This window comes from Neolamprologus multifasciatus, chromosome 13 (assembly GCF_963576455.1).
Source record: "Neolamprologus multifasciatus chromosome 13, fNeoMul1.2, whole genome shotgun sequence".
NCBI classification, from domain to species: domain Eukaryota; kingdom Metazoa; phylum Chordata; class Actinopteri; order Cichliformes; family Cichlidae; genus Neolamprologus; species Neolamprologus multifasciatus.
The window spans coordinates 23,139,302-23,161,401 of NC_140451.1; the positions used below are offsets into that span (position 1 = coordinate 23,139,302).

General features: G+C 41.0%; 1 protein-coding gene across 4 annotated transcripts in view; it reads right to left on the reverse strand.

The window, feature by feature from the left end:
- ryr2b (ryanodine receptor 2b (cardiac)) overlaps positions 1–18,072 on the reverse strand; it is a 74,279-nt gene extending 56,207 nt beyond the window's left edge. For 2 of the 4 annotated variants that reach the window (XM_085182602.1, XM_085182601.1), the window contains exons 1-10: positions 9,258–9,499; positions 8,265–8,457; positions 7,901–8,120; positions 7,660–7,764; positions 4,254–4,357; positions 3,537–3,620; positions 2,552–2,711; positions 2,216–2,363; positions 910–1,118; positions 99–273 (exon numbers count right to left, since the gene is read on the reverse strand). In XM_085182602.1, the coding sequence (XP_085038728.1) occupies positions 99–273; positions 910–1,118; positions 2,216–2,363; positions 2,552–2,711; positions 3,537–3,620; positions 4,254–4,357; positions 7,660–7,764; positions 7,901–8,120; positions 8,265–8,457; positions 9,258–9,498 (1,639 nt within the window). In that variant the 5' untranslated portion in view covers position 9,499. Of the gene's footprint in view, positions 1–98; positions 274–909; positions 1,119–2,215; positions 2,364–2,551; positions 2,712–3,536; positions 3,621–4,253; positions 4,358–7,659; positions 7,765–7,900; positions 8,121–8,264; positions 8,458–9,257; positions 9,500–17,455; positions 17,592–17,953 lie in introns of those variants that run through there. The other 2 variants (XM_085182604.1, XM_085182603.1) reach the window with 2 other exon arrangements.
- Between the last annotated feature and the right edge of the window lie 4,028 nt (positions 18,073–22,100).

Here is a 22,100-nt window from a genome sequence, read left to right on the forward strand (position 1 = left end):
AGTTTTCCGATATTAGACTTTTAAATAAAGGTATAGTAAAGCTATATTAGAAACATCAAAATGCAGCAGAAAGTATAAAGCCAAAAACTTTTACAGACCATCTCTAATATCAAAGTCCTTGGCAGTCAGCTCCGATCCTCTGTCATTAAACAGCAGCTCTCCATTGAGCGTAACCATCATGGTGCATTCATCCATGTCCACCAAGCAACCCACCACCTCACCTCTCAGCCATGGACGTCCCAGGGGCTCGCCGCCCTGATGGTACCACTGAGCCTGAAAGCAACATTGAGTTAGAAGGAAAGAGACAAGTGCAAAAAGCCAAAGGCAAAAAAAAAACAACCCAGAAGAGCCAATACAAGAAAAGTCATAAAGTATATTTTGCATGAGGTTACTGCTATCTATTTGAAGAGTTATCTAAAAACTCTACATTTTTTTAATAATCCATATACCACATGTTAGTACCAAAATATGATACTTATGGAAAACAAATCACTAAAAACTGGAACTGTTTGATCTCAATTAATCATATCAACACAGCTTTGGAGTAACTGAGACCAACCAACAATATGAGGTCAGGAGTCACTGCAAGGATATGCAACTAACGTGACACAATATGCAGACATTAGAAGGTCCAAAAAAAGTAACTAATGTTTCAGTTTCTACAACAGATACTTGTCTGTGCCTACATATCTCCTTCTGTCTGCTCTCTAAAACGTCACCTAGTCTCAGTTATAGTTATATAGCAAGAAAAAACAGTTAATTAAAGTTCATTAGTTAAGTAAATTTAAAAAAAGATGAAAATAAATAAATATGCATTAACAAAGCCATTATAATTTGGGCCGATTCCCATTCAGCTACTGTAATGGTCAGTAGCCAAAGTAAGAAATGTCAAATTTAATTATATCTCACCTCAAATCCATCAAAGACATATGCTTGGTCATCTGAGCCAAGCTCTTTATCTGGGGTACAGCCTGGTCGGGCCCAGCCCACTCTCATATTCCCTGCTGTCAGTATTTCATATTCAAAATACCACTTCCCCTGGGTCACAGCATATGATTTATCTGGTCTGAACACTCTGCATTTCTCAGCAGAGAAGAAACATGGCTTTGATAATGTAGCTGTAAAGCCAAGAAACAGGAAACATATTGTTATTTGCCATAAACCTATTTCAAAAAAAGTTGGAATGCTGGATACAATGTAAGAGACAGCAGAAAATCCCCACTAATCATCAAAACCCTACATCTACACATATGTCTAAATGAATAAACATTAGGGGTGGGGGAAAAAATCGATACTGTATAGTATCGTGATATTTTGTTGGCTAATAATGTATCGATACAGGGACAGCAGAAATCGATATTTTGTTACAAAAAAAGTTTTTGTGGACTGGAACATGCTCTGACTTCAGAGAATCCTGACATTCCTTCACTGTCCAAATGTGTTTAACTTGTTTTTGGCAGCAATAAACATGACAGTTTACTTATTTTAATTTAAGACATGTTTTATTTTAATTAAGTTTAAAACTTTTATTTAATGTAAAATTATATTTTGTTTTAATTTACTTTCAAATTCTTCAGTTGCTGAAGGGGCTGCATAGTTTTCATAAACTGCATAGTTCAGAATAGCTATAATTGTACCAGATGGTTGCGTTCAGTTAAGTTGGACTAGACTGTAATACAAACCGTTCAGTTTGTCAACAATAAAACTGAAATGAGAGAAAGACTGAGTGTGAGACTTTGATATTAGATAAAATGAATATTGATAAAGTTTACCTTTATGTACAGAATCTGAATATCGCAAAATATTTTAAAAAATTGCAATAATATCGTATCGTGTTTTAAGTATTGTGATAATATCGTATCGTGGGATGTATGGTGATTCCCACCTCTAATAAACATGTAATAAAAATATGTTTGTCATGTTTAACATTCATTAGGTTATTTTCTACATAAATGTATGCTAAAGATTATTTGCAAATCCTAGCAATCTAGGTTTATTTAGATTTTCTACAACGCCCCAAGTTTCGTTTTTGGGAAAAGCGTTGTAGAACAAAATCCCTCTGGGAAAACAATGGTGACAAATACTGCAGTGTGATTAATATACAAATAAACCTTTGTTTACTAATCTGTTAATATATCGCAGTTGAACTTACACTGATTACCTTACATATGATGTGCACTAAGCTACAGTTTTATAACAGATCTTTGAAACATACTGTGATCCTGGTTTAGGGGCTCCAGGCTGTAGCCGTATGCCAGCAGAGTACAGACAGCCTCTCTGACACTCTCTCTTCCCACTCTCCGAGTTCTTTCATCAAGAAGGCTGTAGGGCAGAAGGTAAGGGCTCTGCTTTGCTTTTATATCCTAAAAGTACAGACGCAAGGAGCAAGAAGGGCAACTATGTTTGACGCTATAAACTTATCTCATGGTATAATCTTTTGCTACTATGTGAATATCTATATAAAGTATATTATAACTATTTTAACACTCTGGAAAAAGTACTTTTGTGTAAGGCTGAAACAAACTGAAGTAATCCAGCACAGAACATAAACCTGTTGCGCTCCATAAGTCCATCCCTGTTTGATTCGCTCTCTGGCCCATACGTTGTGTTCATTCTCCGCCAGCAAGTTAACTGCTTCCTTGTGGTCTGAGCTCAAAGACACCTGGCTCAGGTCTACTGGAGCAGGCCTGTAGCCAGTAATCTGCTCATACCTAAGACAGAAAACAAAGCAAAAAAGACAGATGTGACAGGATCACAGTTACAGTTCCTGAACGCTAAACAGTATTTTTGTACCATTCCTGCATAAAATACTTTTAACTGCCTTGAGTAAACAAAATACTCACTCACTTTTTCCCTCCTAGCCTACACCCTGCTTGAACCGCACGAAACAAATAAAGCAGAACATCAATAAACTTTAAAGAAATATAAATAATAAATAAATAAACAAAATTGCATTTAAAAAGTGGGGGAAGAAAAATTCTCAGAGAATTTAAAAGAGCCAACATATCACTAAAGGCTGCAAAGGAAAAATACACACTTCAAACATCTTGAGCGTTTGAAAAGAGTGTGTTCAGTTGGCGGTGGTTTATGATGTTCATTGTGCTGTTGTGCTGTTTTATCGCAGTTAAACTACTCTTTGACATAAGCTGTAAGTTTTAAAAAGAATTTGTTTGCAAGGATGGCTCAAAGAAGAGTGTTGAAATTGAAGTGAGATGTTCTCCTAGTGAAAGCATACAAGATAAAATGAATATGAACTGCAGTTGTGTATCCTCTCTTTATTGTAGCCTCATAAAATGAGTTACCATTACCACCATAAGATGGTCCTTATCTTTTTCTGCTACTTTAATTTAGACATGATGCAACTCACAGCTGAACAAGACTAAATTAAATAAAACATGATATTACATTAGGCTTGGATGGGCTCCAGCAACCCCATGACCCTAAACTGGATAAGCAGATAAGAAAAAGGATATATGCATAAATCTTGCATAGTGGATTTTTGTTTTTTGGGGGTTTTTTTGTGGATTTTCACTTACTTGACAGGAAGTCTCATGTATTTCATGTGTTTCTCAGCATGATCATCCATCAATCCGATGTGGAAACCAAGTACCAGCAGGGTCCTCCAATGAAGAATAAAACTTTGAAAATTCACTACTGCAGCAGACACTACTTACTAATTACTAAATATTAGATTTGAAAAGCACAAGGTCTGTCACAATCTTTTTTTTTTATAAAAATTGTTCAATAAATAAATAAAAAATAAATGAAAATAATAATCAAGCACACTGGGTTTTTATTATTATTATTATTATCATTATTATTATTATTATTATTATCCATCCATTCGCTTCCACTTATCCGTTTCAGGGTCGCGGGGGGCGCTGGAGCCTATCCCAGCTGTTATAGGGCGAGAGGCGGGGTATACCCTGGACAGGTCGCCAGTCTGTCACAGGGCCAACACACAGAGACAGACAACCATTCGCGCTCACATTCACTCCTGCATTTACACCTAGTGGCAATTTGGATTAATCGATTAACCTATCCCCGCACACTGGACGTCTTTGGACGGTGGGAGGAAGCCAGAGTACCCGGAGGGAACCCACGCAAACACAGGAAGAACATGCAAACTCCACACAGAAAGACCCCGGCCTGACGGTGGAATTGAACTCAGGACTTCTTGCTGTGCGGCAACAGTGCTAACCACCGTGCTGCATCATTATTATTATTAGTGTATGAAACAGAACAGAGCTCACCTGAGTGTGTCCTGTGCCATCTGAAGGTTCTGGTTTCTCTCATGCTCTGGCAACTTGGAGAACTCCACCAGACAAGGATCATGTCTCTTACCTTCATCCCTCACCTGTTTGAGAGAGACGTTATTTTGCAAGGCAAGCAAAAACCATGTGGATTTCTTAAAAAGTAATCGTAATGATGATTCATTAGAGTGTCATTGAGACTCATGTCCTTACGTTTTGCTTCAAAAGAGTCTTTCCTTGGAAACAAATTAGCTAACAGCATTAATGTCTTTGTACATGACCATCTTAACAGAAATGTTCTTTTTTTGCTTGCCTGTTTAAGACACTTCAAACTAACCGATGATTTATTCAACCATAAGAAAGCACCCAACTCAAAAGATAAACCAGTGTTGTGGCAACACATAACAGAAAACTGAGCAATTTTAAATTGTAATTTTAGATACTTTTTTACTAGCAGCTGGTCACAAAAACACATCATTTGCTCAGATTTCTTTAGCTGACAAATGCCAAAGATAACACAGGCTGACAGGCATAAAATAGTATTTTCTGCACCAACAAGATAATTCCTAAAGAGCTATTAGTTGAAAATTTGGCATATCTAGGCATGATGTGCAATGTGCCCATAAATTGAGGAAACTGGACAAGTGAAGGGTAAAGAAAGATTGGCAAGCTTAAAAAAAATCTACAGAGGATGTCATGTCCTTCAGGTGATCCATCTGCTGTTTGCTGAAGCCTCATCGGAAATGCTCTCAGCAGCTGTCAAGAAGCTATTGTTAAGGAAGGAAAATGTGGGGAAAAGCCCGAGGTATGCCAAATTGCACAAGAAATGGACAGAAAATCACTGATAGCAGGTTTTATGGAGTAATGAATCCAAATTCTGTTAGGATGCCACCACTCCTGCATGCACACAGCCCTGTCATAACAGAAGATCGCGACCAGAACATGGACCCAGCAGACTCCATGTGGTATCGGCGACCCGTAGTTTCTGCCTTCCTCAAGGAGAGGTTGAGGCAGGAGACTAAGCATGCCTGGGAGCTCGAGTCACCCTTCTATGGGTCACGTTTGGCTTGGGGAGGGCCCCGCAGCCTCCAAACTGCCATGGCTACGGCTGAGCCGGCACCTATGCCTCGGTCTATCAGATTGAGAACATGGTCTTTATCTCCAATCACTACACCTTCGTCTCCACCCCCGCTTTTCCAGTCCGACAAGAGGGTTAAGTGGCGGAGGAAGAAGGAGTACGTGACGCTGGACGTTAGACTCACTCCGCTGCAGTCCTTCGCTCTGTTTTTGGGTCTGCCACGTTCGGAGCTTCACAAACTCTCTGCTTCCTCATTGCAGCCCGGTCTTTTGGAGGATTCGCAGCCCAGTTTGCCAACTCCCACTTCCCAGAGAAAGCAACGCTCACGCGGTCGCCACTCTGTCTCTGCGCAGCCACTTCCCGTGGTGAGTTATAATAACTGTTTTCATTCTGCTCCCTCTGAGCTGGATAGAGACAATCATGTGAACACCGTAAATTCTGAGACTGTTAAGCCTGCTAGACGTGGTGGTAGGAAGCTAAAAAACATTGTAGAGGAGTCTGTGTTTGCTGAGCCTGCTCCTTCGCCCCGTAGTGTTCCTGCTCCCAGGGCAGCTCAGGCCCAGCATTCCCCTGCACCTGTTTCAGTGGTTCAGGTGAGGGAGGCTGAGGTCTAGCTGGTCCCTGCTCCGGTGTCCAGGCCGGCTGAGGCTCTGCCTGTCGCTGCACCCGTACCGGCTCCTCAGGTGGGCACAGCAGCTGCCCAGCCGTTGACGGTGCCTGTCCCGGCTCCCAGGGTGAGGATGACCGTGAACCAGTTAGCTCCGGCACCCATACCTTCTCCTCGGGTGGGAGTGGCTGTTGTCCGGCAGGTACCTGCACCTGTTTCTGACCTCAGAGGGTGACCGCAGCGCCACCCTCTGCGGCTCCCACACCGTCGCCTACAGCGCCACTTCCTGCAGTTTCCACACTGCTGCCTGCAGTGCCGCCACCTGTTCCTCACCTCGTCCTGTCCGGCATGCACGTCCTCGTCTTGTCCGGCATGCACGTCCTCGTCCTGCCCGGCCTGCTCGTCCTCGTCCTGCCCGGCCTGCTCGTCCTCGTCCTGCCCGGCCTGCTCGTCCTCGTCCTGCCCGGCCTGCTCGTCCTCGTCCTGTCCGGTCACTTTCCAGGCCGATGGCATCGCCATCGTGGACGCCCTCCTGAACGGTGTCGTTCTGTGCTGCCTTCCGCACGGCCGGCCTCCAGACCTGCTCCGTCACGGTCGCTGGCTTTGCGGTCGGCCCCCAGAACTTTTTTTTTTTTGGGACTTTTGTGTTGTTGTCCCCCGGGCCGGCCCCCTGCACCTTTTCAAGACTGTTACCTGGGCCTCTGCACCTTTCATGGATTTTTTTGTTTGTTTTCTTCTGGACTGTTCCTGGGCCTCAGTGCTGTTGTTTTGTTCTGTTTTAGACTTTTGTTCCCTGTGTTTTGGTTTCTGGCTCCTTGTGTTTCGTTTGTTTCAGCTGTGATTCCCTCCTGCTACCCATTCCCTGATTGCTCCCTCTGTGTATTTAAGCCCTGTGTTTCTTTGTGTCCATGTTGCGATCTACTCTTATCTAGCTGTGTGTTCTGTCTGCATAAGTTTACCTTGGAGTCTCAGTTTTGCTACTTTTTGGAGTTCAGCTGTATTTAAGTTCACCTTTTATCTCCGAGTGTCTGCACTTTGGGTCCACCACTCCTGCCTGCACACAGCCCTGTCATAACAAATTTAAGCTATTTGGTTCAAATAATCATCAGTGTATATATGGAGAAGGCACAACAGTAAGTGTGAAACTGTTACATTTTGGGTCTGCATTTCAGCTAGTGGTGTTAGGGATCTTGTGAAAACTGATGGAATTATGAATGCAGAAGAGTGCCATCAGGTTTTGATCCACCATACAATACCATCTTTCAGCATGACAGTGATGCCAAACACACTCCCAGTGCAGTCATGGACTGGCCTCCCAAGAGCCTGGGCATCAGGCATCAATAATCATACCAGAGAAAAGAACAAAAGGCAGCTAACATCCAAAGTAGAGTTGAATGTCCTTCAAGAAGCTAGGATAACTTTTCCTAAAGACTACTTAAAGTAATTACAAGAAAGCTTGCCAAACAGAATTTAGGCTGTGTGGAAGAATAAAGGTCGTCACACCAAATACTGATTTTCAAGCTTATTAAAACTTTATATACTCTGTTTGCCTTACATACTTCACTCCAGGGATATCTGTATGTTTCAATAAATCAGTGCATTTATTTTTCCGTTTCCTCTTTAAATATATGAAGAAATGAGGGGTGGCTCAAGACTTTTATACAATACTGCATATCAGTTATGCAATTTTATAAAATTATACATTTTGTGACTTTTCTTACTGGTCCATGTGTCCATCCGAGATCAATCTTGTCCATTACCCAGAGCTCATGGATATTCTCAGCCATTTTTTCTCGAATGTCCTCAAGTTGTGGAGGCAATACCACCTGTAGGGTAAAAGTACTGCATAAGTAGCTAAACTACTCTGAGATGGTGTCATTTCTCTGAGCAAATGATTCTCTACAAATTAGTTATAAAGACTTTAAGTATACAAACAGTTCATCTTTGTAAAACAAGATTTACCTTACTGATGTCTATTGTTGTCGGAGTGAAGGTAACTGGAGTGACAGGCACTAAGGGGCCAATAAGCTCTTGTTTCCCTTCACCATGATCCAAAATGTATTCCTGACACAGCTGTACCTTCAGTCTGACTTTTGGGAGAAGGGCGTCAGAGCAAGAAGCATAACCTGGAGGTGGCAGGAAGCGAAACTCTCCATGCCTTCCCCCAAACAGAAAACGAACTCTTGTTTTGTTTTCCAAGAAAAGAGGAAGAGAAAATTTATTGTTTTGTGGATTTCTTGAGAAAAAAAAAAAAAAAGCAACATCCCCCCCCCCCCCCCCCCCAAAAAAAAACCAAAAACAAAACAATAATAGTGTTGATACTAACTTTACTCCAGCAGAGAAGCTGACCACAGGATAAAGAAGTCCATTAGCGTTGAAGTTCTCAAACATGCCCTGCACAGGTAGACCATTGACCCGGAATGAGATGCAGGGAATGCTGAGGTCGAGGCAGCAGCTAACGACATCATCATCTTTTAGTAGGTGAGGGAACGGGGAGCTGACTTTCCGGCTCACACAGCCTAAGATTCAGGAGACACACTCATTAGTCTTCATATTTACATTTTTAATGTTTCTGTACAACTTAAATGGGAATTCAAGTGCTTTGTGCTTTATTAAATGGAAACACTACACCTAAAGTCAAATCAAATGAATGTTTTATAGCATTCATAAATGTAAAACATATTGTAAAGATTAAGGCACTTTAGGAACACGCCTCACAGCAGAGCCATTCCTGATAATTAGAAACATCAATGATAATCTACTGCTGTCCACACTAAATAAGAATAAAGTGCAACGAGCCAGAAAATGTTGACATGTTTCCTGTTTTACAAATCTTTATCAAAATACAAAGGTTTGTTTTTTGTTTTTATTTTTTTGATGAAATGCAATCATCACTACTGCGAATTGAGATTGTAATTGCCTCCACTGCTCTCTCTTTTCTGTCCATGTTAAACATGAAAGAAAAAAGTAATATGTTAATTGTTCTCTGTGGATAATTAAGCAATTGCAGTCACAACTTTTATTGCACTAACTACAGACATTTTAATTATTCTGAACAAGGAAATTAAAAATTATCTATTATAATGTATTTTGTGCTTTAATTGCCATGGCAATCTTCCCATGTGTAGCTTTTGTGGCACTAAAGTAATGTGCTAAGACTTTCAAACTGACTTGTTATCATGTTTATAACAGCTACAGACTCTGATATTTGTCTTTGGAGTATGTGGAGTTTACTCGTCCTGTAAACTCTTGTGATCAGTGTTATACAATAATGTTAAACAGACCAAGCTGTTTATCAGCCGTTTGAGCTCATCCTCACCTGACCAGAGGTGAAGTCCATCAAAGCCATACGAGCAGAGGTCATCTCCCACTCCATTCCCCCCCCAGCCCTCGCCGCCTGTCGGCCTGGGCTGGTAGCCTTTCATGCAAGCCCAGCCGACACGCAGGTGTGTGGGCTCAGATGTGACAAAGGGTTTGACGTGATCCACAACCAGCTCGTAGTACCACCTGCGATACTGGGATGAATCTTCTCCCATAGCTAGGAAGATGTTTGGCCTCATGCTGTTGTCACATAATATGCAGAGAAATGTGGCAAAAAAGGCAAAAAGGACAGAGAAATTTCAGTCAACTCATCTTTTAAGATTTTAGTGTATTTGGTGTGATCATAAATTAATTTTGAAATAATTTACAAAGCATATGAGTAGTCTGCTCACAAATAAAAGTGAAATTCATTCTGTGTCGATATGACAACTTAATTAGATACATGGTGCACCCATACAACTAATCTTTAAGCTGTGACACTCTTAATTAGCAAAGCTCAGTGTTTGAAACATTCAGGTAGTGGGCTTTTACTTTTAAGTGCTGCTGATAGTCTGTAATTACAAGTTAACTTGGAGACAGTCAAACTTTGTGAACGTTAAGTTTGTGTCCACACTCTAAGCCACTAGGAAAACAGACTTCAGCATAACATTGCTGTGTGCTCTCAGCCAGAAATTGTTTATGACATAAAACACTGTGTGAAATGTAAGTAAAAATAGGATGCAACGATATGCATGTGTCATAAACCCAGATTTTATTCACTATAGAGCATGAGAAACAAATGTTTAAACTGAGACATTTTACTATTTCATGAAAAATATTAACTCATTTTGAATTTGATGGCAGCAAAACAGGTCAGAATGGTTGGTACGGGACAACAAAAGGCTGGAAAAGTAAACAAGACTAAAAAGAAACAGCTGAAGAAATATTTTGCAACTAATTAAGTTAGTTGGAAACAGGTAAGTAAAACGAGTGGGCATAAAAAGAGCATCAGAGCATCAGTTTCTAAGTAGTAAAGATGAACATCCTGTCCTGTCGGTGGCGCTGTCACTTGGTGTTCGCCCGCTCTGTGTATAATCTTCACGTGCTTCATCCGAAGCACACTTTCTGTGTACTCACTACCTAATTTATAGCCAAAGTATTCACTCACTGTCTCTGTACTGTTTCGCTAGCTTAGCTCGTAGCCGACCCGTTAGCACCATGGCTACTTCACCTGTCCCTTCTGCACTTTCTTGCTCATTGTGTCAGATGTTTAGTTACTCCTCGGCCTCCTTTAGCAGTAATGATATCTGTAACAAATGTAGCATATTTGCAGCTCTGGAGGCCAGGATTACTGATCTGGAGACTCGGCTCTGCACCCTTCTCTCACCCTTAGCTAGCCAGGCCCCCGTAGCTGGTGCAGCCGAAGATAGCGTAGGCCCCGCTAGCTGTTCCCCGGCAAATCCCAAGCAGCTGCGGAAAGAAGGCGGCTGGGTAACGGTGAGGAGGAAGCATAGTCCTAAACAGAAGCCCCAGGTACACCACCAACCCGTTCATGTGTCTAACCGTTTTTCCCCACTCGGTGACACACCCGCTGGGGGTCAAACTCTGGTAATTGGTGATTCTGTTCTCAGACATGTGAAGCTAGAGACACCGGCAACCATAGTCAATTGTCTTCCAGGGGCCAGAGCAGGCGACATTGAAGGAAATTTAAAACTGCTGGCTAAGGGTAAACGTAAATTCAGTAAAATCATAATTCACGTCGGCAGTAATGACACCCGGTTACGCCAATCGGAGGTCACTAAAATCAATATTGAATCGGTGTGTAACTTTGCCAAAACAATGTCGGACTCTGTAGTTTTCTCTGGTCCCCTCCCCAATCAGACCAGGAGTGACATGTTTAGCCGCATGTTCTCTTTAAATTGCTGGCTGTCTGAGTGGTGTCCCAGAAATGATGTGGGCTTCATAGATAATTGGCAAACCTTCTGGAGGAAACCTGGTCTTGTTAGGAGAGATGGCATCCATCCCACTTTGGATGGAGCAGCTCTCATTTCTAGAAATATCGACAAATTTATTAAACCCCTCAAAACATGACTATCCAGAGTTGGGACCAGGAAGCAGAGTTGCAGTCTTACACGCCTCTCTGCAGCTTCTCTCCTCCTGCTACCCCCCCAAAAACCCATCTCCATAGAGACTGTGTCTGCTTCCAAAAAAGACAAAAAACAAACTAAAAACCAGCAACAAACAACTTAAACATTTACAAAGAAAGAACAATACAGTATCCACATCTGAACCAAAGAGTAAAACAGTGAAATGTGGATTATTAAATATTAGGTCTCTCTCCTCCAAGTCTCTGTTAGTACATGACTTAATAATTGATCAACAAATTGATTTACTCTGCCTTACAGAAACCTGGTTGCAGCAGGATGATTATGTTAGTTTAAATGAATCAACACCCCCGAGTCATTCTAACTACCAGAAATCTCGAAGCACAGGTCGAGGGGGCGGTGTGGCAGCAATTTTTCACACCAGTCTATTAATTAATGAAAAACCAAGACAGACTTTTAATTCATTTGAAAGCCTGATGCTTAACATTGTCCACCCCAGCTGTGAAACTCAGAAACCAGTCTTACTTGTTATCATCTATCGTCCACCTGGGCCTTACACAGAGTTTCTGTCTGATTTCTCAGACTTTATATCTAATTTAGTTCTGAGCTCAGATAAAATAATTATTGTGGGTGATTTTAACATCCATGTTGATGCTAAAAATGACAGCCTCGACATGGCATTTAATCGTTGTTAGACTCAATTGGTTTCTCTCAAAATGTAAAAGAACCCACCCACCACTTTAATCACACTCTAGATCTTGTTTTAACATATGGCATAGAAACTGAACATTTAACAGTGTTTCCTGAAAACCCTCTCCTGTCTGATCATTTCTTGATAACATTTACATTTACAATAATTGATTACGCAGCAGTGGAGAGTGGACTTTATCAAAGTAGATGTCTTTCTGAAAGCGCTGTAACTAATTTTAAGAATATAATCCAGCCACTGTTATCATCGTCAATGCCCTGTACCAACATAGAGCAGAGCAGCTATCTGAACGCTACCCCAACAGAGGTCGATTATCTTGTTAATAATTTCACCTCCTCACTACGTACGACTCTGGATACTGTAGCTCCAGTGAAAACTAAGGTCTCTAATCAGAAGTACCTGACCCCGTGGTATAATTCTCAAACACGTACCCTAAAGCAGATGACTCGTAATCTGGAGAGGAAATGGCGTGTCACAAACTTAGAGGATCATCATTTAGCCTGGAGAAATAGTTTGTTGCTTTATAAGAAAGCCCTCCGCAAAGCCAGAACAGCTTACTACTCATCACTGATTGAAGAAAATAAGAACAACCCCAGGTTTCTCTTCAGCACTGTAGCCAGGCTGACAAAAAGTCAGAGCTCTTTTGAGCCAACCATCCCTTTAACGTTAACTAGTGATGACTTCATGAACTTCTTCACAAATAAAATTTTTATCATTAGAGAAAAAATTACCAATAATCATCCCACAGATCTAATATTATCTACAGCTACTCTTAGTTCCATTGATGTTAAGTTAGACTCTTTTTCTCCAATCGATCTTTCTGAGTTAACTTCAATAATTACTTCCTCCAAACCATCAACGTGTCTTTTAGACCCCATTCCTACAAAACTGCTCAAAGAAGTCCTGCCATTGATTAATTCTTCGATCTTATATATGATCAACCTATCTCTAATAATCGGCTATGTACCACAGGCCTTCAAGGTGGCTGCAGTTAAACCTTTACTCAAAAAGCCATCTCTAGACCCAGCAGTCTTAGCTAATTATAGGCCAATCTCCAACCTTCCTTTCATATCAAAAATCCTTGAAAGAGTAGTTGTCAAACAGCTAACAGATCATCTGCAGAGGAATTGTTTATTTGAAGAGTTTCAGTCAGGTTTCAGAGTTCATCACAGCACAGAAACAGCTTTAGTGAAGGTTACAAATGATCTTCTTATGGCCTCTGACAGTGGACTCATCTCTGTGCTTGTCCTTCTGACCTTAGTGCAGCATTCGATACTGTTGACCATAATATCCTGTTAGAGCGATTAGAACATGCTGTAGGTATTACAGGTATTGCACTGCAGTGGTTTGTATCATATCTATCTAATAGACTCCAATTTGTGCATGTAAATGGAGAGTCCTCTTCACACACTGAGGTTAATTATGGAGTTCCACAGGGTTCAGTGCTAGGACCAATTCTGTTTACATTATACATGCTTCCCCTAGGCAGCATCATTAGAAGACATAGCATACATTTTCACTGCTATGCAGATGACACCCAGCTCTATCTGTCCATAAAGCCAGATAACACACACCAACTAGTTAAACTGCAGGAATGTCTTAAAGACATAAAGACTTGGATGGCCACTAACTTTCTGCTTCTTAACTCAGATAAAACTGAGGTCATTGTACTCGGCGCTGAAAAGCTTAGAAATATGGTATCTAACCAGATTCTTACTCATGGATGGCATTACCTTGGCCTCCAGTAACACTGTGAGGAACCTTGGAGTCATTTTTGACCAGGATATGTCCTTCAACGCACATATTAAACAAATATGTAAGACTGTGCGTTCTTCCATTTGCGCAACATCTCTAAAATTAGAAATATCCTGTCTCAGAGTGACGCTGAAAAACTAGTTCATGCATTTATTACTTCCAGGCTGGACTACTGCAATTCATTATTATCAGGATGTCCAAAAAACTCACTGAAAAGCCTTCAGTTAATCCAAAATGCTGCAGCAAGAGTACTGACAGGGACTAGAAAGAGAGAGCATATTTCTCCTGTTTTGGCTTCCCTTCATTGGCTTCCTGTTAAATCCAGAATTGAATTCAAAATCCTGCTCCTCACATACAAGGTCTTAAATAATCAGGCCCCATCTTATCTTAATGACCTTGTAGTACCATATTACCCTATTAGAGCACTTCGCTCCCACTCTGCAGGCCTACTTGTTGTTCCTAGAGTATTTAAAAGTAGAATGGGAGGGAGAGCCTTCAGTTTTCAGGCCCCTCTTCTGTGGAACCAGCTTCCAGTTTGGATTCGGGAGACAGACACTATCTCTACTTTTAAGATTAGGCTTAAAACTTTCCTTTTTGCTAAAGCATATAGTTAGGGGCTGGACCAGGTGACCCTGAATCCTCCCTTAGTTATGCTGCAATAGATGTAGGCTGCCGGGGGATTCCCATGATGCATTGAGTTTTTCCTTTCCAGTCACCTTTCTCACTCACTATGTGTTAATAGACCTCTCTGTATTGAATCATATCTGTTATTAATCTCTGTCTCTCTTCCACAGCATGTCTTTTATCCTGTCTTCCTTCTCTCACCCCAACCGGTCGCAGCAGATGGCCGCCCCTCCCTGAGCCTGGTTCTGCCGGAGGTTTCTTCCTGTTAAAAGGGAGTTTTTCCTTCCCACTGTCGCCAAGTGCTTGCTCATAGGGGGTCATATGATTGTTGGGCTTTTCTCTGTATCTATGAAGCGCCTTGAGGCGACATTTGTTGTGATTTGGCGCTATATAAATAAAATTGAATTGAATTGAATTGAATTGAATTGAATTGAATTGAATTGAACAGATGTTCACCAATCTGCCAAAACTTGTATCTACAAATTCTGGAACAATTTCAGAATAATGTTCTTCAAAATAAAATTGTGAAGATTTAGAATAGCCCATCATCTACAGTACATAGTATTATCAAAAGACTGTCTAAGCACAAATAACAAAGCGAAAACTCAATATTGGATGGCTGTGCTCTTCAGCTGCATTGCATCATAACAGGCATAATTGTGACGTGGATATTTCAGCAAGACAATGCTAAGCCACATACTACATATGCTGCAGCAACACGGCACCATCACTGGAGAGATTTGGTCATTGTTGAAACAAAAATAAGTCTATCCAGGACTGCTGACCAGCTGGAATTGTATATGAAACAAGCAAGGGACAACATTCCTCATCCAAAATATCCAGCATCTGGTCTCCTCAGGCCCCCCTCAGATGTTTATTGACTATTGTTAAAAGAAGAGAAGGCGGTACTTAGTAGTAAACATATCCTTTTTTGATAAGTTGATGTGTTGCCATCAAATTCAAAATGAACTTTTCTAAAACTGGTAAACGTTTCCAGTTTAAACAGCTGAAATGTTTTCTGTGTTTTACTGTAAATAGAACCTAGAAAACATGCTCTATTGATCTGAGATTCAAATCACTGCATTATGTTTTCATTAACAATTTACACAGTGTCCCAAGTTTTTTTTAAAATTAGGTTTGCAGTTCCAACAACTCCAAAGTTCAGCTGATTAAACTTTAGATTCATGTCAAATCAGTAAATCCAGCAAATGAACTTTAATTATGAATGGGACTCTCAAGCACCCAGCCATTAAAAAAAGCAGTGCACTGAAGTCAGTAAGCCACTTTTATTGTGTAAATAAAAACTTCATCAGCATTTGAAATACCAGCTAGTATACATGTTTTTAGTTTTACTCATAAAAGGCTGGATTGAGGCTAGATAAAATGCATGGAAAGAATAGATTAAAGGCAAAAATGTAAAAAGAAGAGAGCATCTGGGAGAACTGTCACACTGTGCTAGGAGAGAAGATGAAAGAAAATTGATGAGATAAAGGAAATCAGAATGAAAGCAGATGTACTAATGAAGCATTTATTGGAACAAGAAGTGATAGAATGAGAAATTGCTTTAGGAGGAAAGGAGAGCTGGGGCATGGACTGAGCAGGTGTGAAGAATATGAAACAAAATAAGCTATAAAGCCTGAGGAATAAAATGGGCTGCTGATGGAAAAAAAGCATGATAAAAGAAGGCAGCTGCTTACAGAGAAAGGGCAGATTGGGCAGAAAAAACTTGCTCAAAGGAAAAGGGAAATGGAAACTGCCTACAAGATCAGATTGGCACAGCAGGTCAAAATATTGAGAGACAGAAGAGCATGGACTATGATGAAACGGGCTAAAAAAATGCCTCCGTTGAGTCGTACCACCTCAGGCTTAAGGTAATCTTTCCAAACTCTCACGAGACGAGGGTGAGACAAAGACATCTAAGCTCTGACATCAACATTATTGTTCCGATCTATTCAGATGTAAAAAAAAAAAAATATGATGTAGCAATCGAAGAGATGACACTGGAGGAAAAAAGAAAGTATTTAATTAAATCCAAAAGTGGAAAAAAACAAAAACGAATGTCACGCTGTAGAAAAATCTGAAATATTTCTAGTATCAAGGATCTGACATCTTTACAGATGAAAAACAAGAATATCAAGGCCCGTGGGAGTCAGAGCGCCACAGTTGACAAATAACACTCAGCTAAACAAATGCATGTGCGAGCATGAGAAGAGTCAGGGAAAGAAACCCCTATTGAGTTATTTGCCAAACATAAATACAGCATTGTGCAAAGGTTCTAGGCCACCCTCCCATTATTTCATATTTATTTCACTTTAAAATAATGGAAAAATAAGTGCACTGATTTATTAAAACATCTGCAAACATACATGGGTATAAAGGCAAAACGTTTGTATACTTCTAACGAGCTTGAATGTCAGCATTCTTCATTGTAGCCTAAACATTTTAATGCAACTTTCTTATAATTTCTTTAGGCAGTCTTCAGGAACAGCTCTCCAGGCTTCTTAAAGGACATTGAAAGCCCTTCTTTGGATGCTGGATGCTTTTTGTTCTGTTCTCTGTTGAGGTGATCCCTCACTGCTTCAATAATGTTAAGGTCTGGGTTCTGGGGACCCCAATCTATGATTGAAAGTGTTTCACAGTGGGTTTTTCTATCCAGGTGCTTTTGCAGAGTCTGGTTAAACAACTGGACTGAAAATGAAATGAATGAAAAAAGCAGCCAATTTCCAAAGATATACTTGGAAAGACCTCCAGAAACCCCGGGGAGAAATTGCTGTTTCCTGGAGGCAAAATATAAAGAAATGAGGGGTGGCTTTAGACTTTTGCCACAGAACTGTAAAATTTACCTACTTAATATATTGTTCTTTGTTCTTTGCATCTGATTTTTATGGTAGTGAAAAACAATAATCCAAAATCAGAGTTCTGTCTGAATGTAGAGAAATTCAGAAAAACTTCAAAGCATGAGTAGAACGGCAAAAACACAAAAACAAAAAGCGGTCCTGTTTGGAAAACCAGATTATAAATTACCTGGTGACCTGATTAACGAGACGTGTTTGGAGTAGCAAATCTCTGTACTGGCAGCAGACTGTCCACAGATGAGGTTCTGATTGGACCGCACCGCCACACCATGGCACACACACAGAGAACAAAGCACCTCCAGCACCTGGAACACAACCTGTCAGCTCTTCATGTGGCAATAGCTCAATAAGCAAATGGAAATGATCCGACATCAGGAAACAGATTGGAAACTGTTATTATAGCTGTTAAAAGTGAAACACTATGTCTATGTTACTAGACTGGTGAGAAATGTGGAATTTGCTTAAGCCTCATAAGGACAAATTCTGAGGGAAAACTAGGATAATAACAAAGGACTTTTTGTATTTATTTTAATTAATGCAGACATGCCACTGTAGCCAAAAAGCTTAATAATGAAATTACTGGCCATTCGGCATCACTTATTATCCATGCACTTTACTTCAATCTTATTTTTATATTGAATACACACAAAAGCCTTCTAAACACTACCCTGTCGTTGCATCCAAGCTTGTCCAGAAATGAGATGACAGACTGAATGTGTTGGTCCTTGATGGCATTGAGAGCTTCAGGGCTTTCCACAAGGACGCAGTGAAGAACCTCCAGGACTCCTGTAAATATAACTGCCCGTTATTGTGTGGATGATAACCTGCATTTACCTCTATACTTCTATATTATTAGGTATAAATCCCAGACAACACACGATAACCAATGTCAAATATAATATAAATATATACTGTAAAATTTCAATCCACAATGGCTGATGAAGAAAACATAAAGCAAATCCAACCAACCAGAAGAGGCCTCCTGCCGTTCTAGCCTGCTAATTAGCCAGTCCAGCGAACCCGAGAAATTAGCACAATTTGCACGGTTTCCCCGGAGCAGAGCAGCTTAAGAGGAAAAACAAAATATAATATATATATACAGTGGGGCAAAAAGTATTTAGTCAGCCACGCGATTGTGCAAGTTCCCCCACTTAAAATGATGACAGAGGTCAGTAATTTGCACCAGAGGTACACTTCAACTGTGAGAGACAGAATGTGAAAAAAAAATCCATGAATTCACATGGTAGGATTTGTAAGAATTTATTCGTAAATCAGGGTGGAAAATAAGTATTTGAGTCACCTCAAACAAGGAAAATCCCTGGCTCTCAACAGACCTGTAACGTCTTCTGTAAGAAGCGTTTATCTGTCCCCACTCGTTACCTGTATGAATGGCACCTGTTTGACCTCATCATCTGCTATAAAAGACACCTGTCCACAGCCTCAACCAGTCAGACTCCAAAACTCCGCCTATGGCCAAGACCAAAGAGCTTTCGAAGGACACCAGGAAAAGAATTGTAGACCTGCACCAGACTGGGAAGAGTGAATCTACAATAGGCAAGCAGCTTGGTGTGAAAAAATCAAACTGTGGGAGCAATCATCAGAAAATGGAAGACATACAAGACCACTGATAATCTCCCTCGATCTGGGGCTCCACGCAAGACCTCATCCCGTGGGGTCAAAATGATCATGAGAACGGTGAGCAAAGATCCCAGAACCACACGGGGGGACCTGGTGAATGACCTGCAGAGAGCTGGGACCAAAGTAACAAAGGTCACCATCAGTAACACACTACAACGGCAGGGAATCAAATCCCGCAGTGCCGGAGACGTGTTCCGCTGCTGAAGCCAGTGCATTGTCCAGGCCCGTCTGAAGTTTGCCAGAGAGCACATGGATGATACAGCAGAGGATTGGGAGAATGTCATGTGGTCGATGAACCAAAGTAGAACTTTTTGGTATAAACTCAACTCGGCGTGTTTGGAGGAAGAAGAATACTGAGTTGCATCCCAAGAACACCATACCTACTGTGAAGCATGGGGGTGGAAACATCATGCTATGGGGCTGTTTTTCTGCCAAGGGGACAGGACGACTGATCCGTGTTAAGGACAGAATGAATGGGGCCAAGTATCGTGAGATTTTGAGCCAAAAACCTCCTTCCATCAGTGAGAACTTTGAAGATGAAACCGAGGCTGGGTCTTCCAACATGACAATGATCCAAAAACAACACCGCCCGGGCAACAAAGGAGTGGCTCCGTAAGAAGCATTTGAAAAGTCCTGGAGTGGCCTAGCCAGTCTCCAGACCTCAACCCCATAGAAAATCTGTGGCGGGAGTTGAAAGTCCGTGTTGCTCGGCGACAGCCCCCAAAACATCACTGCTCTTGAGAAGATCTGCATGAGGAATGGGGCCAAAATACCAGCTACTGTGTGTGCAACCTGGTAAAGACCTATAGTAAACGTTTGACCTCTGTTATTGCCAACAAAGGTTATGTTACAAAGTATTGAGTTGTATTGTTGTTATTGACCAAATACTTATTTTCCACCCTGATTTACGAATAAATTCTTTACAAATCCTACCATGTGAATTCATGGATTTTTTTTTTCACATTCTGTCTCTCACAGTTGAAGTGTACCTCTGGTGCAAATTACTGACCTCTGTCATCATTTTTAAGTGGGGGAACTTGCACAATCGGTGGCTGACTAAATACTTTTTTTGCCCCACTGTATATTAACAAAAAATATTAACAGACAATAAGATAATAAGAGGAACCATAACAGATTAGGAGATATTTGTGGTATCTTCAAAAAATAAGTATGGTGCCATCTATACTACTCTCACCCAACAGCTCATAGAAATGGTTGACGATGGTCTCCCACTCCTCTCCTGTGTCACTCTGAACAGCCTCAGCAAAATGAGAAGCACTACTATACTGGTGTAGACGGTCAATACAATCTAAGACCAAATCTATCACACCCTGAGAAGAAAGGGAGGCACAGTTAGCGAAGCGTGAGGCATAGCACATGTAGGACTCATTCACACTTATCGATTTACCTCTTTTTGAAACATGTTCTGTCGATTCTTTAGCGCCACCATGCTGTTCTGTTTAGCTTCATGGCCTAACCCCTCCAGTGGAGGCTGGAAATAGATGATCAGATCCTGCAGACTGCGTGTCACTGTCTCTACTGGCAGGCTGACAGATGGGATATTTACCTCTTGGTTAAAACCATCAAGTTTCCTAAAGGAAAAAAAAGGTTGTTTTTAGGCTCTACCTACAAGTCTTCAAAATTGTCTTGTATTATAATTACTGCTACTATCACCAGCCAAACTTGTTTTATTCTCGATCAATGGAGTAAAGACAGAAGGTGTTATACTGGCCTATGAATTTATTTATTTTTTTTACAAATAAAAGACTCAAAATTTGAAAGCCATTGTGAGACAGACAGACAGACAGACAGACAATATCTGAGCCCCAAGTATCCTCATCCTCCAGATTTCTTGTAATTATGACATGGCAATTCAAAATTATCAGATAAGGTAAAAAACTGAGCAAAGCATTAGTTCCAGCAGCCCACAAAGTCAAGCTCAGCTGCAATCATTGCAGATCATCTGATCTCAGTGTCAGCCCACATCAGCTGATACCAATCTACACAGCTAACTTGTTGTGTCATAGAGGGCATGCTATTTAAGCTTCTTGAATCTGCCCAACTCCTTCCTTGACACTGTATCTAAGTTGACTGCTTTGTTTAGTTCTGGAGGGTCTTGCTGCTGCTCTTCCCACCTCCAGCTTTTCATGTGCGCATACACGAGGGCGGAGAGGTCCTATCAGAGCCACGCTGCCAAGACGATAACATCACTAGTCTTCTGATTGCATGTATATATCATAAACATATCTACAAAGCTAATGCTGTAAACCAACGCTCAGTCGGACATGTAGTGTGACATTTAGCATTAAGCCAGCACTGCAGCTGTAAAAAACTGTCGCTAAGTTATTCACAAATGACTGAAGGTCTTAATCCAGCATCCTGTACCTTACAAAGCGAGTGAAGAGGAGAACAGCACTCCGTATTAGTCTGGCACTATGAGATTCTTCCCTCTGAGAACGAGACAGTGTCAGCCCGTCGTCCATATGCCCTTCACTGTGCAAAATTGCCTGAAAACACATCATTTGCAATTATATCCAACAGATTCTTTTGCCAGATTCTTTAGTCCAACACTGTTGGTTAACTGCCAGTGATTGTCTTATTATAGTAATACTGAGCATACAAGTTCACCTTTCGCTGAGTTCCACCCATATGGGACTTGGCATCAGCAGCTTGGTATGTTAGCCAGAGCCCAGAGGCTACATGTTGAAGAAAACAAATGGAATCTCCATATTTGATCTCTGGGATTCCCATCCCATCAACATCAGTCTTTGTGTTGGTGTCAAGCTTCTCCTAAACACAAAAAATGCATTAAATATTCTTATTTTTCTAACTTTTCTCTTTTAATAAACACAAAAAACTCAAACAAATGACATTACAGTCTATATCTCTAAAGACTCAGAACACCACTGAAATGTCCAGTGTATTTCTCATATCACCCCTAACCTTTGATGATCGAAAGCAGAAGGAGGTTGTATTGATGTCAGCTTTGTCCCGATCAACCAGCTGCAGACCTTTCTCCTCTGTGAGACCCAGGTATCTTCCAGTAGTAACGTGGCACAGTCTAAATGGCTGGCCCCAGCATGTATGCCTACCACTCCAACTGGAAAACATCAAGAGAGGAAACCAAGCACTCCACAACATTTAGTTATTCCTCATAACTGTCAAAATCCCTATTA